The following is a 13,755-nucleotide window of genomic DNA, read 5'->3' on the forward strand; positions in this document are numbered from 1 at the left end:
AAACTCCATGAGTCTTGAGGATTTTCGGAATGTTGGAATCAGTGGTGTTTTGTTTTTGATGATATTATCCGATGGAGGTGACAGGGAGAGAAGATGCTAGCTCAATGGTGCTGGCCGTGAAGGATTTTGGCGCATCCAAGGTCAGACTAATCTAATTACACCCCCACCCCCCGCTCGTACTATCTATTGATTGTTGTGAGCATATGCCCAAGCTGGAATCAACTTCTTTATGCCTTGATTTTATTTGCCGGTGGATCAACTCAATTTGACACCATCTGTTTCATGTCAAATGCAGGATATAACCAACATATACACAATGCTTACAAGGAGATATCGACTCATTTGATTGCTATATTGGCTTTGGTCACCCTTGTGGGGCTCCTTATCTTTGAAGCAAGGTTCGGATGCTCTTTGGACGCAGGAAGACGAACATGATAGAAAAAGAAAGGGATCAACCTTGCCATGACCCCATATTTCTGTAGGCTAATATCCCTTATTTGCACTATCCTACACCGAATACTTATAGGTACGGAGATTGGCTTGCGCATCTATTTACAATTTAGGCTGGTGTGGTGGCCAAGATCAATAAGACATTGCGTGGCACCACGTCAATTGCCTCTGTTTTGATGGTGTTAGTTTGTGTTTAGTTTCAGTTGCAAAATTCATTCAATTGTTCAAGCATTGGAAAGTTAAGTTGATATGAACTGATCAACCGGAATACATAAAGCAGTATATTTGTGCTACACTACTATTGCAGTTTAGAGAAGGGGAGCCTTGGCGCAGTGGTAAAGTTGCTGCCTTGTGACCATGAGGTCATGGGTTCAAGTCCTGGAAACAGCCTCTTACAGAAATGTAGGGAAAGGCTGCGTACTATAGACCCAAAGTGGTCGGACCCTTCCCTGAACCCTGCGCAAGCGGGAGCTACATGCACCAGGTTGCCTTTTTTTTTACTATTGCAGTTCAGAATCATTTTGTTTAGTTTATAACAACAGTTCCCTTCAAATTATAGACTATCCATCCCCTGTTGTTCGCCGAGGCTATCTTAGATGCTGCCTCTTACCTAATTTTAAGGGAACTGTTGTTTTGTTATTATGCTACGCGTGTGCATGAGCTTTCCTGAATTAGTTATTAAATTAAATATATTTCTGTCGAAGACAATGAGATTTTTTCTACTGATGGGAGATGATGTAGTTCTTTTTGTAATATGATCAGTTCTTGTTGTGATTACAGAGAAAAGAAATTTGTAGCCATATTTTGTGTTGCACCTTTCCTGACTATTCAGAATACCGTTGTTGTTGATGACAGGGTTATGTGCCTTTGCCATGCAGCACATGTCAATGGCAGTTCAGGAAGAGATGACATCACAAGTGAGCTCAATTGATAAGCCCACTAGCAGAAAAATGTGGTTTGAGGTGATTTTCTTGTTTTATCTAAATAGTGAATATTCTTATTATGTTCTGGCTCTAGAAAGAACTAAGCATAACATACTGAATCTGGAGCTTTATTTCAACTACATTTATATCATTGAAAATCTTGAATATACTTTTGCTTTGATGGCCTGTCACTAATCAGGACATAGGTTACTCCCTCCTTCCCGTGCATTGGCCATCTATGTGTGCCTAGGTCGCGATGCAGCTCCTTAGTTGCCTAATGCACCGACAGAGGGAGTACAAACCTTCAAATAGACTGATTTAGTTTGGCTGATTGTTTATTCTTATTCATTGTGGAATAGGATAGCCATATGTATTTATTTTGCCCTCCATCTTTTTAATTCTACATAAAAGTACATCATTTTGTTATTTATTTACTAATAATACAATCTCCATTACTTATCTTCTTTTAATATGAAATAAATCATCAGCATCATACCTTTATTAATTTTCCATATTGTTCAGTCATCTATTTGGAGTAATTTTATAATCAAAGCATTGGACTATTGAGCAAATTGTAATGTCATTTTAATCTTATTATTTTTTCTCAAATGCTTTTATTAAATTTTATGCATAGCCGTTGGTTATAGTGTATAGTACAACCACCTTTAGGATTATTGGTGTTGGAGTAGTGACTATATTGCTTCACGGTTTCATTCCCTTTTCTCTTTTGAACTTGTACCTATGCCACAGCCTGCTCCAACCCCTCCTCTGATGTGGTGTGGTGGGAGGAGGAAGAAGAGCATGCATGCTCTCTGTCTACATCCAGCATCCACACGGCTAGATCGACGGGTCTAAACTATGGGTGAGCTCCTCCACTACCTGATAAATTCCTTTTCTGCTCTATCTTTTTTCCTTCCAATTCATGTAAATTGAAATTGAAATCAACCAGTATCTAATGCCTATAATCCATGGAAATAAGTGGTCTTCAAATGTGAAACTCAAGCCGGCAATTGGATACCAATTTGCCTACTTATTTATACCTTCAAATATTGGTCAAAGACTAATTAAGTCACTGTTTCTTAATTTCTCTATTCCTTATTTATACCTCCAAACAGTACAGAATGTGAGGAGTTGACCTATAAATGTTTGCTTATGATTAATGGATCACCAAAAATATGGAGGATTTATTCATTTGCATTTTCATGTTTCTCCAACTGTATGTACCATTGCGGAGAAGAGGCAAAGTAATAGACATTTTAATTCTGATTTATATAGATAATTGGTTAATTTGTGGGTACCATTCTATCTCAGATGTAGTACATTGTGTGTATGAATCATGGTGAATGTCAAGCCTACTTAGGTCATACCCAAGTAAGGTCAGTATAGATGTATAGTGCTTATAAAATGTGGTGCTCTAATATAACTTTGTTCCTCAGTTAGGAATTATGTTTTTCTATAGTTAAAATGCATGTGTGTTGCTGTGATGTATATAAGTGACAGGGAACAAAAAAGAATGGAAGAAGGCCCTTTTGTTTCTGTTTGATAATTACTCATCCATCCTGATGCTTGAGCATTTTCTATCCTCTCCTGTTTTATTCTTTTGGTGCTACTTGGATGTTTCTAAGGTCTGTTTTTTTGTTTTATTTCAGAATACAGAAAGAATAAGTTACTAGCATTGTGCAAGTAAACCTACTGCGATTGTGACTGCAAAAAAAAATCACCACATGCTGTGAGCTTAAATAAAAGGAGCTAAACTGTTGTGTCATGTTCAGAATTGATACTAGAAAAAATAATCTAAACTGCACATTCTGAAACTATCTAGACTCCTGCCTTTGGGGAATTAGGTTGCTAAGCATTACTTTGTAGATAAATGACATGCTAACTTGTTGGTTCAGTTTAGAGCTATAGGCAGGGGCTTGCTGTAGGGGGGATATCATTGTGGCAGTTGAAAACCAAAGCCTTTATTCATGAGTGTATGATCTGGACTTCACTTTTCTGAAAGTATGTTACGATCCTGCTCTTGGAATAAATGGCATGCTAAAACGTTGGTTGTTGTGGTGCATTGCAAGGCCCAACCTTAGTTTTAAACAATTTTCATACTAACAGATATGTATTGGAATTTTAATTTGCATCTCTGCAGCGACTTGACAATTCTTCGTCTTTTATGACAGGGATCCGCGGCACAGTAGGAGAGGTGACGCCGGCCGGCAGCGCCTCACCGCCAGCTATTGTTTGGCGCCGGCAAGGAGAAGGGCGCTTAGGATCTGCTTCACTGTGCATGGCTGTTGAAGTTCAGCATCGCCATGATGTGTATGGTTTCTCTATTTTCCTCATATTGCCCTATTCCCAATTTTACAAACTGCTATGTGACGCACAATGGCCACGCCACGCACTGGTGAGATTCAAGGTGCAGTCGAGCAAGAGTCAGTTCGAGGTGAGGTGTCTCACGTCGATCTCCTGCTGCTCACCAGCAAGGCTCGCTGACGAGCGGCCAGATCCACACGAGGTGGATGTCACACACACGGCCCTCTCCCCTCCATCCTTTCTCTTTCCTACAACTATTATGTCTTTGTACCTTGTTATATTGCTCTTTCATCCATGGTGATAAAGATGTTAACTCAGTTTGATAATGGAGTCACAGATTTGTATATGATAATTCTTGGAATTCAAATTGTAACATCCATACTAATTTGTTGGTTTGTCTCAACCAATAATTCAATGTAAACCTATTAACATGAATTTTATGGGTATACATTGTCTCCTCCTATGCCAATTGATTTTCTCCAGATTAGTTGCACCATAATTTCAAGAAGGTTACAAACCTAGCGATGAATGAGACTATCATTATGATTGAAGATAGCTGACTGTGACAATTGTTTCTTTTGAAGTTTCACTGTTTATGGAGGTGACAATGCTAGATATATACATCTGTATCATGGCACTTCTCCAGCAAACAAAAGCTTGGTAGCCATCTACTTTCAGAGAGTTTGAAAACGTACTATCACGCTAACTCACTTATCCGGATTAATGGTAAGTGTGTGTTTTCTTGTATACCAATCTACAGAACTACAATTGAGATCTCTACCTCCTATATTTCCCTTTTGTCATTTTTTCTGGCTTTTATGCTACTACTCAAAATGTTTGACTATTCAATTATAAACGTCATGCAGCAGTGCTTACTTTCTTACTCCCTTTAGACATGATTTCCCTGTCCAAACATTCAGCTGAACCGACACTAGCAATATTGATCAGCTGAACTTGCAGAAGGGGAGAGGTACTAAAGGAACATCTTACGTATTTTTGGTCTCATATTCTTTGAGTACATAACTATCCATTTATTAAAAACTATATTTGATGGACAAATTGAACAGCACAATTTAAGGATGATAAAAATAATAATTTTAACAAGTGGAAGTAATGTATGGTACCGTGTAAAAATGAAAGGTATAGTTTTCCCACTCCTCCAAGATGAGTTCAGTGCCTGTGTTTAAACCATGGATGTAGAGATGGTCAGGTCAAATGAAATGTATGAATACTACTACAATTGTTGAACATTTGATGAAATCAGAAGTTAAGTAGATTACATATATGTAAGTTAGTCTTGTGGCTGATGCTTTCACCATGATAAATACAACCCCGAACGCATATGCCAACCAATGTTTAAGCGACTCAAAGACTATAACTAATGCTAAATATCGATGCCTGCTACTTAGTGGCACTATCTGGCATGGTTCAAAAGAGAGGTAATTGTACCTGAAGTAGTGGACACAACCATTCCTTGCATTTGTAAGAGTTGTGCAGTAGTATAATAACCATCTTTCTTTGAGGAGCAGTGTCGTTAAGTTTCAGTAGAAGTACAGGTACACGTTCCTGTTCAGCTGACTAATGGAAAAAAAAGTGATAACAGATTCTGTTATTCAGGGAGCAAGAGCCAAAATTTCTTCAACTAGCTTCTCCTAAGTTGCCCACCTCTTTCCTCGGGCATGACTCAATGGCTTGGAAAGAGCAGCAGAATCAACACAATCACCTTGATCTGGAAGGTGGAATTTGTTTGCTCAGATCGAAGGAGGATCCTGGCCTCTCCGAGCCCCGGATTGCCTTGTAAAATAGCTCCTTTACCAGACTCCCTTGCTCCATGGCCAGAGGCACCGGGACTGCGTGACGACGAGCAGATTCGAAGCAAGCCATTATTCAACTCGGGATGCAAACTCGCGGCGCGAGGGAGAGAAAGTGAGGGGGATGTGGTTGGCTGACCTCGGTGTTTCCGGCGGACCTACTGGTACTTCGACCAGATGTATCCAGCGGCAGCAGTTGGGGCTCCGGTGGAGTCGGGGCGGCGGCAGGTGACTGGACCGCGCGTGGTGGAGAACTGGAGGAGAGGGAACCGAGCCCCACACTCACGAGCCGTTTCTTGGAGCGACTGCTCACATGCGGCACGCGGCCGGCAGCCGGCAGCGGAGGTACACGCGTGGCTGAAGCGCTATGGGGGCCACAAGGCAGGCGGTTCCTTTTTTATTGATTTGTCATGCGTGCATGCCTTCCTGATTGCTTGTTGTTGCCGACACATTAAGTGATCACGTGTCTGTAATCCATTGTCGTTCTTTCTGAGAGACAGTGGGAATACAAATACTGAGATTTGCTTCCCATTTTCCTTTAATCGTGGCCGTGAAAATGCAGAGTAGTCCAAGGAGGCGTCAACCGCGTGGGCTCCCCCCTACATGCCCCCCTGACCCGGCCGTCATGTATCCTCCTTTATTACACCCGATTTGTTGAATGCTTGATGCGATGGAGGTTGCGGCACGGCGGCCGACGGGAGCATGCAAGTGGGTGATGGTCGTAGCACGGCGAGGTCGCACGGTCGCTCGGTGTGCAGTAGGGCCCGGTGGTGCCGGACTGCCGGTGCGGCACACATCTGTAGCGGAGCGTGGAAGTTTGGTTGGTGTGCGCAGCAAGCATGACACTGGCACAACCGCGGCACACCGCTTGACCTTTTGTCGCCGTGTGTATCTTTTTGTGTGCGTATTCGACGTACATTTTTTGGCAGATTATATGATCTTGCTCACCTACAAAATTACCTAGCTTGCTTATACGTGAGTTCAGTAATGACCAGAGAATCGATCAAGCCTCCTCTATCTATTAAAATATCTCTCTATATATATTGAACACATAGAGTTGGTGGTTAGCGCCCTATCCAGCTTGGGTCGATGTTCGAGAATCAGAATCAACTCTAAGATGAGCTCCTCGAATAGTCTCTCTCTCTCTGGGCAATGATGATGCCGAGGCCAGTGTGACTATTTTCCAGCAGAGCAGTCTTCAACATTTGCGGCAACCATTTTTTATGGTAGCTTGTGTGATTTCTCTACTGTTTAGACACAAATTTGCTCTGTGTAATGCACCCAGGGCTGTGGATAAGGATTTTCTGATTTTCTGGGTGTTTCTCATTTGAACATGAATTCAAAATGTTCCATTTTGCATCCAAGTAAAACTATTGGTTCACATCGATTCTATCTATCATTTACCAAACCGCTCATTGTTCTTAATGCTGATGGGGAGGCACACATGGAGGAAGGTCAAGCATATGGTTTCACCTTTAAATGCACTTCCAAGGGACTGCGCCTAATCGTATACTCAATATAATCAAGTTGCAAGAGCTCCTTATTATATAACTTAGCATTAGTATACATGCCTACCAAGACTTCTATGTTTATCATGTTTTTGAATCTTATGTAATCACCTAAGACCATCCTGTGCGTTTAATTGTCGGTCATTTGCTGCTTAGACTGTTGTGTGGTGCACTTCTGAACCAATATATGCTTTTGCCTTCAAGTGCACGTCCAAGGGCCTCTGCATAATTGTTTATCAGTATCACTTGCTTGCTGCATGCAGTATCATGAGCTGTGCTTTGGCAGCAGCGATACTTATTAAAAATCCTCCTTTGTCTACTGCATGTTCTCTGCTCATTGCAACTATGCAAGCTCTACTTTTTAAAATTCTTAGTATAAAGATGCTTATCAAGAATATTTGCTTAAATAAGTTTAGATGTATGCCAACTGAAAAAAGGCTCTTATATATGTTTCAATTTGTATCTATATATTTTAATGCACATTCTTAAAATACATGGCTTGCGTTCGGCCTTTGCGCCATGGGCGCAACGGGTCATCTAGTGTACAAAAAGACCAACTAGTAAAACTCCTTCAGTGCAGTGACTGAGAGACACAATGTTCCTTTTCATAAATATATGAAAAGACTGGGAGGCACAATGTTTTGATTGTGTACTGCATATTCAGCAATTAGATAGATGTCTTGATATGCATTACATTACCCGACTGGACTAAAATCACTGATCAGAGTTCACAGAGGTTTTGAAACAGAAGGGCCCGACTCTCGAGTCTCAGAATTCGACCAGTGGGTTACTTGAGTTCATAGATGCTTGAGATTTCGATGGTCAGTCAGATATGAATCATTATCCCTTGCTTAGAGATAGAAAAGGTACTAAAGACAGAGCATACTAAAAGTGAGACACAATGCTATGATTGCTCAAACCATAATCATCATTAATCAAATGTGTCACTACTGGCACAGAAAATTCAAATATAAGCATGATCAGGGTTCAGAACATACTACTGCCATTAGAAGGAAGGGTGGATTGCACATAATTTGGGCCTTGTTCCACACCTTCAGTCTGAGATTATGCTAGAGAATTACAAAATATGCATTGATCTGAAAGGTTTGGTGACAGATATTCCGGTGAAATCTTGATCATTGCCACGACAAGGTGAAGATAATTCTTGTTCACAGATACAAACGGGAGTAATTAACGAACACACTAAAAAAAAGGGTAACCAGCAGCTACTGAAAGAACAATAACAGCACAGGCACGCCAACAACCTACAGGCAACTCATCCCAAGCAGAGGCCAACGCCGCACACGAACTCTAGATGTAAACGAATTTTATCTCGAAGCATAAACGAAACGAATGTCCTCGTCCGGGGCTCAGGCCTCGGAGGTCTCCTCCTTGACGGCGGGCGCCTCCTCCGAGGGAGGCTCGGCCTTGGCGGCGGCGGAGCGGGACTTGACGAAGTCGAGGAGGCGGCGGCTGACCTCCTTGGAGTAGAGCTGCAGCGCCTCGATGCCCTCCTCGACGGAGGCGGCGGCCCCGCCGGTGACGGCGGCGGCGTCGAAGGCCTCGGCCTCGATGGCGCGCGCGGCGGGCTCGGCGTCGGCGGCCGGCACGGCGCCGTAGCGCTTGCAGAGGAGGGTGTCGCCGGCCAGGGTGTCCACCAGGCGCCGCACCACGGCGTCCCGCGTCCGCTGCGTCGGCGGCCAGATGCTGAAGGAGAACGGGGCGGTCTCCTCGGCGGCGGCGGCCTTGGGGAGCTCGTCGGGGCCCATGGTGCGCGGCGGAGGGGGGCGGACTCAAAACCCTAGGCTGGCTGGCAGGTAGGGGGTGGGTAGGCCGGCCGTTCGATCCGTTCGCGGCGGTGGGGATTTAAAAGCGGTGGCGATGGAGATGGGGTGCGGTGCGGTGGTGCGTCGTTGTAATTGGGGGTTTGTTCGGGGGGTTGCCGTGGCTTTAAGAAAGGGGAGAGGCATCTCGCGGCCGCGTGCCACGGAAAGGGAGCGAGGAGATTGTTCTCTTCTGCTTCTGGCGTCGGTTGGTGGCCTTTTTAATGGTGGGTTTGTTGTTGGCCCGTGTGCTGCTTCCTCTCTGTTTTCGTTGGAGGTTTGAATTTCGCAACGTTCGAATCGGGCCGGGAATGGTAGGAAATCTGGGTGGATCGGGATAAGATCGTGGGATGATGAGATATGATCGGGGAGCATTTATAGCCTTGAAGATACGGTATTTTTGAATCGGTTCAATTCCTTCCAATGATAGTATCAGTGTGATCCTCAATAAAAAAAACACTGATAGTAGCAGTGCCACTCTCGGACGCGGACTTATGGCTCTCGGGTACCCGCGCACCCTATATGCGGAAAAAAAATTAGTAATTCAAAAAAAGTTTAAAAAATTCCAAATCTCTTTTGGAATCAAACATGATCAGGTATTCTACTCGTCTAAAAAGGTGGGACAAGAAAATGATTCATATTGACTTCACGGCCAAAAAGACAAGTTTATGACGACAATATAGCATGTATAGTACTTGTATATAGCGTTTTTCGCCGAATCTTCGATCCAGGATGCAACGGAAGTCATTCTGTGATGCATCTTTTTGTACGACTACAATACTTGATCATGTTTATTATCAAAAAAGATTTGGAATTTTTTGGACTTTTTTTGAATTACTAATTTTTTTCCGCATATAGGGTGCGCTGGTACCCAGGTTCTCCTTCATATTTTCCTGCCACTCTCGGCCTCTCGCCAATTGCCACACACCTTGTCTCGGTAGCTGGGCCTGGCCGTAACTGGTTGGGCTACTCGTAGTGTCACACATTTTCGACGTGCGCGCGGCCCAGTTGCCTCTGTGCCGGTGTGCCCCTGTCGTCTGCCTATGGACGAAATCAATTCACGGAATGAACTGACCGTGAAACTATTTCACAGCTCTAACCTTTTTGTGTAGCGCCCGCCACGACGGCGCCACACCCTACGGTGCAGCGCCTAGCCCGGGGGCGTTGCACTCTAGTCCACCGTGGCAGCCCCTAGCCCCGCACCCAGCAGTGCAACGCCTCCGAGCTAGGCGCCACACATGTAATGTGCAGCGCCCGGCTCGTGGGCGTTGCACATTGACTTAGATGCAGGCGCCGCGCGCTAGGCCTCCCCCACCCACCCCATTCTTCAGCAGTTACAGAAACAGAGTTGCGGCGGCTGGCTCCTCTCCCCCTCTCAATCCCCTCTTCAAAAATCTTCAGATCTGACGATTTGGCCCATGGATTCTTTCACCAATCCATCCTAGAAGGTACTTTTCTCCGATCCCCTTCTTTCTATCCATAGAATGTATGCTATTTTGGAGATTTGAGGAACCCTTGTTTGAATACTGCATGTATTAGATTTGGGGAACTTTTGTTTGAATCTTGCATGTATTAGATTTGGGGAACCCTTGTTAGATTAGAATGTGGTTTGGATACATAGGTTGACATGTTATTTATATAGTTTGGATACATAGGTTGACATTTTATTTATATGGAAAAGATATTTGTATTGAATCTTGCACGAAGTAGGCTTAGTTTAGTTTATTGAAATCACATTTGTATTGGCAAGAATGGTTTGGATACATATGCTTTGAAATTTGCATGTAGTGGCCGTACTTTAGTTTTTTTTATTCAAAAGATAATCGTGTTGAGAAGAAAACTTTTTTGCAAATTGCTAGGATGGTTTGGCTTCTCAATGATCATTGGGATCTACAACACCGGTCGTACGCTATGTCGATGAAGCAGCAGGTAATAATGAAAGTTGCCGGTGTTATGAATTTCATGATTTTTTTTCAAACACATACCCCCCATATGTAATGATTTGTTTGTTTGCTTGTAGGAGCTTGCACCTCTGAAGCTTCCGGCTCACGGGGTCAACCTTGGGTGGATGCGCTATGATGAGCGGTACACGCGGTATGTTAGGGAGACAGGACTTCTCCCTTTTATTCAGTTGGTCAGCAGGTCGACGCCACCCAACAATGCTCCAGCACTCACCGCGCTTATTGATCATTGGAGGCCGGAGACACACACTTTCCATCTTCGGACCGGGGAGATGACCTTGACGCTCCAGGATATAGCTATGATCACCGGTCTTCCTATCGATGGGAAACCTCTATGTATGAGCACCGATTCTGATGGGTGGCGCGAGCAAATGTTTGCCCTTATCGGTATGGTTCCTTCGGAGCCGCGGGAACCAGAAGTAGAAGGCAAGAAGAAGGAAAGAGTCGCAGCCGGTGCTACTTTCACGTGGATTGTATCGAACTTCAGTAATTGTCCTGAGGATGCTAATGAGGACACGGTGAAGACATATGCTCGTGTCTACATGTGGTACGTGATATCCAGGAGTATGTTTGCTGATGGCACAGGCAAGAATGCTCCATGGATGTGGCTCAAGGCGTTGACCGTCTTCGATAGCAAATGGAGTTGGGGTTCGACGACACTGGCTTACTTGTATAGACAGGTATGAAGTTGTTTCTGTTTCAATTCATTGGTACATTATGAATGCGATCTTGCTTTTAATTCAACCATGTTCTCTTTTATGTGCAGTTGGACGAAGCCTGTTGTAGGCTATCTGGAGGTATTGGTGGTTGTTTGCTCACACTTTCCATATGGAGCTGGGAGCGTTTGCCGGTTGGACGACCGAAGACCGTGAAGTTCGAGGATTGGGACGAGAAAGACGACCCACTACGGCGCCCGACTTGGGCTTACAAGTGGGATGTGTTAAATGAGATGATGGATGATCCCTCGGTCATGTACAAGCTGTACAGGAGCGAGATGGACGCGATCACGCCTGAGCAGGTGAATTGACATTGCATAAGTTATTATCATGCTTCCATCGTAAGTCGATATCAATTTTTCATTCTATCCAATTTTGTAGGTTGTATGGGAACCTTATGGAACAGGAGAGAGTTTTGGGAACCCTATAGAGTTCACGCTGAATCCGATGTGCACTAGTGATAGGGATCTCTGGCATATGTGGTGTCCACTCATATGCAACTGGGCGGTTGAGCTTCACATGCCACATCGGGTGTACCGTCAGTTTGGTTTGTTCATGCCACACCCGCCGGAGTTTGTGGACACGGATATAGTGCTACCCGCGTAAGATATAATCAACCTTGAGCAATTAGCAGCTTCTCGGCGGTTTCGATGATGCTAATATTATGTTTCTAACTTGCAGGTTGGATAGGAAAAAGCAGCGGAAGATCAAGGATTGGGCCAAGCATCACAACAAGTATGTCATACAGTGGGAGCTTGCTTTGGAGCAAGCTAGGGCTGGAAAACGAGCCAAGCTTCGTGAGCACTGCCCGATTGCGTTCAACAACTATCTCACATGGTTTCTAGGCGTCACTCGTGTGGAGGTATGCAAGCCGGCGTATGATGATAAGATTTTGGAAGAACCCACCGTCTTTGATGAGGTAGCCCAGCACCAATACAACGCATTAGTCAGGAAAGGCAACTCCGTGATCCCTGCGGGGCCAATGATGAACTTTGTGGTATGTGCCCTTTTTGCTTTTCAATTCGCAATATTCACATCTTCACTTGCCTAACACGTTAATACCTTTTCTGTTCATAGCGTGCCCAGGTCAAGAAAGCAGCTGATGAGACCGACACTATTCTGGAAACAACCCCGGCTGGCAAAAGCGATGGGGAAGATGCACTTCGAGCATTCATTAAGGTTCACATCTCCTTCAAACTAGCACTTAACATGTGTTGCTACGTTCGATGTCTCATTCACTTGTTCATGTTGCAGCGCCAGGGCCAAAAGTTAAGGCGGCTGTCAAACCTTTTCGGTTGTCGTGACCCCGAGTATGTATCACCAGAACGTTCTAGGTCGGCGACACCATCAGATCCAACTTCTGGCCATGATAATCCTTTGGACGATGAGGATGTGGGTGTGGTCACCCAAGATGTGGGTGTGCTCACCCAAGAGGTATGGCCTGAGGTTATATATCCAATTGTTGATGCATTTGCTAACTATATTCTCACAAACGGTCTTTCCATATCTTTTGTGGATGCATAGGTCTCTGATGATATGACCTTGGGGACCTACAAGGTTCGGTCTGCATATGAGTTAAAGCCTAGGAAGGGAATCAACAAATACACACCTGAGGACTTCACCCAAAGAGGCAAAAAGACGGTCGGCACCTCGCGGATGGCTGCTTTGGACGACTATTTGGATGACGATGTGGATGACGATGTGGATGATGTGGAGGAACCGGAGCCAGAGCCGGAGCGGGTTCGTCTTCCTAGGAAAGTGAAGAAGATACCCTCCAAGAGAGGGGGAGGAGCCAGCAAGCGCGAAGGAAGTAGTCGTCATTCTCTTCTAGTAATGGTAGTAATGGTAGCTATGTTGGTGGTAATGTCGAACTTGTCGTGATGGTCATTCTATGTGTTCAACTCTATGTTGGTGGTAATGTCGAACTTGTCGTGATGGTCACTCTATGTGTTGAACTCTATGTTGGTGGTAATGTTTAACTTAAATCTCTTAGTAATGCTTATTCTGTGATGCAACTATCTGTGATGCAAAACTGGAGCAACAAGGAGCAACACAATGAAGGCCTCTAGTTTTGGCCAAAAAATTCGCTAAGTTTTTGTGCAGTGCCTAGCCTTGAGGCGTCACACTACACAGTGCAACGCCTAGCACTGAGGCGCTGCACTGTGGAGTGTGACGCCTCCAGGCTAGACGCTGCACAGGTCTGTAGCATGACAGACATTCTGTTGCTCTCTGGATAGCTACAGACCTGTGCAGCGCCTA

General features: G+C 44.4%; 2 protein-coding genes and 1 long non-coding RNA gene across 18 annotated transcripts in view; 1 reads left to right on the plus strand and 2 right to left on the minus strand.

Moving 5' to 3' along the window:
• The window catches only part of LOC119291263, a 10,224-nt gene extending 4,757 nt beyond the window's left edge, over positions 1-5,467 (minus strand). For 2 of the 4 annotated variants that reach the window (XM_037569994.1, XM_037569996.1), the window contains exons 1-3: positions 5,343-5,467; positions 5,127-5,255; positions 4,802-4,854 (exon numbers count right to left, since the gene is read on the minus strand). Coding sequence is in view for 2 of the 4 variants with exons in the window: in XM_037569996.1 (XP_037425893.1) it covers positions 4,802-4,854; positions 5,127-5,157 (84 nt within the window). In the remaining 2 variants the exon portion in view is untranslated. Of the gene's footprint in view, positions 1-4,801; positions 4,855-5,126; positions 5,286-5,342 lie in introns of those variants that run through there. The other 2 variants (XM_037569992.1, XM_037569995.1) reach the window with 1 other exon arrangement.
• On the plus strand, positions 1-6,030 carry LOC119291264. Of its 13 annotated transcripts, none has more exons than XR_005142283.1 (7): positions 1-140; positions 296-526; positions 1,306-1,412; positions 2,124-2,235; positions 3,545-4,403; positions 4,544-4,647; positions 5,295-6,030. It is a non-coding gene; the product is annotated as an uncharacterized LOC119291264 (long non-coding RNA). The 13 variants fall into 13 exon arrangements; XR_005142285.1 differs by having other exon boundaries at positions 4,547-4,647; XR_005142288.1 differs by having other exon boundaries at positions 4,598-4,647.
• A 2,058-nt stretch (positions 6,031-8,088) lies between these two features.
• Positions 8,089-9,025, minus strand: LOC119291267 (MFP1 attachment factor 1-like). The gene has a single exon (XM_037569997.1). It carries the CDS (start codon positions 8,763-8,765, stop codon positions 8,367-8,369), a length of 399 nt encoding a protein of 132 aa, XP_037425894.1. The 5' UTR covers positions 8,766-9,025; the 3' UTR covers positions 8,089-8,366.
• Positions 9,026-13,755: the final 4,730 nt, after the last annotated feature.

This window comes from Triticum dicoccoides, chromosome 4B, assembly GCF_002162155.2.
Source record: "Triticum dicoccoides isolate Atlit2015 ecotype Zavitan chromosome 4B, WEW_v2.0, whole genome shotgun sequence".
Lineage (NCBI taxonomy): Eukaryota > Viridiplantae > Streptophyta > Magnoliopsida > Poales > Poaceae > Triticum > Triticum dicoccoides.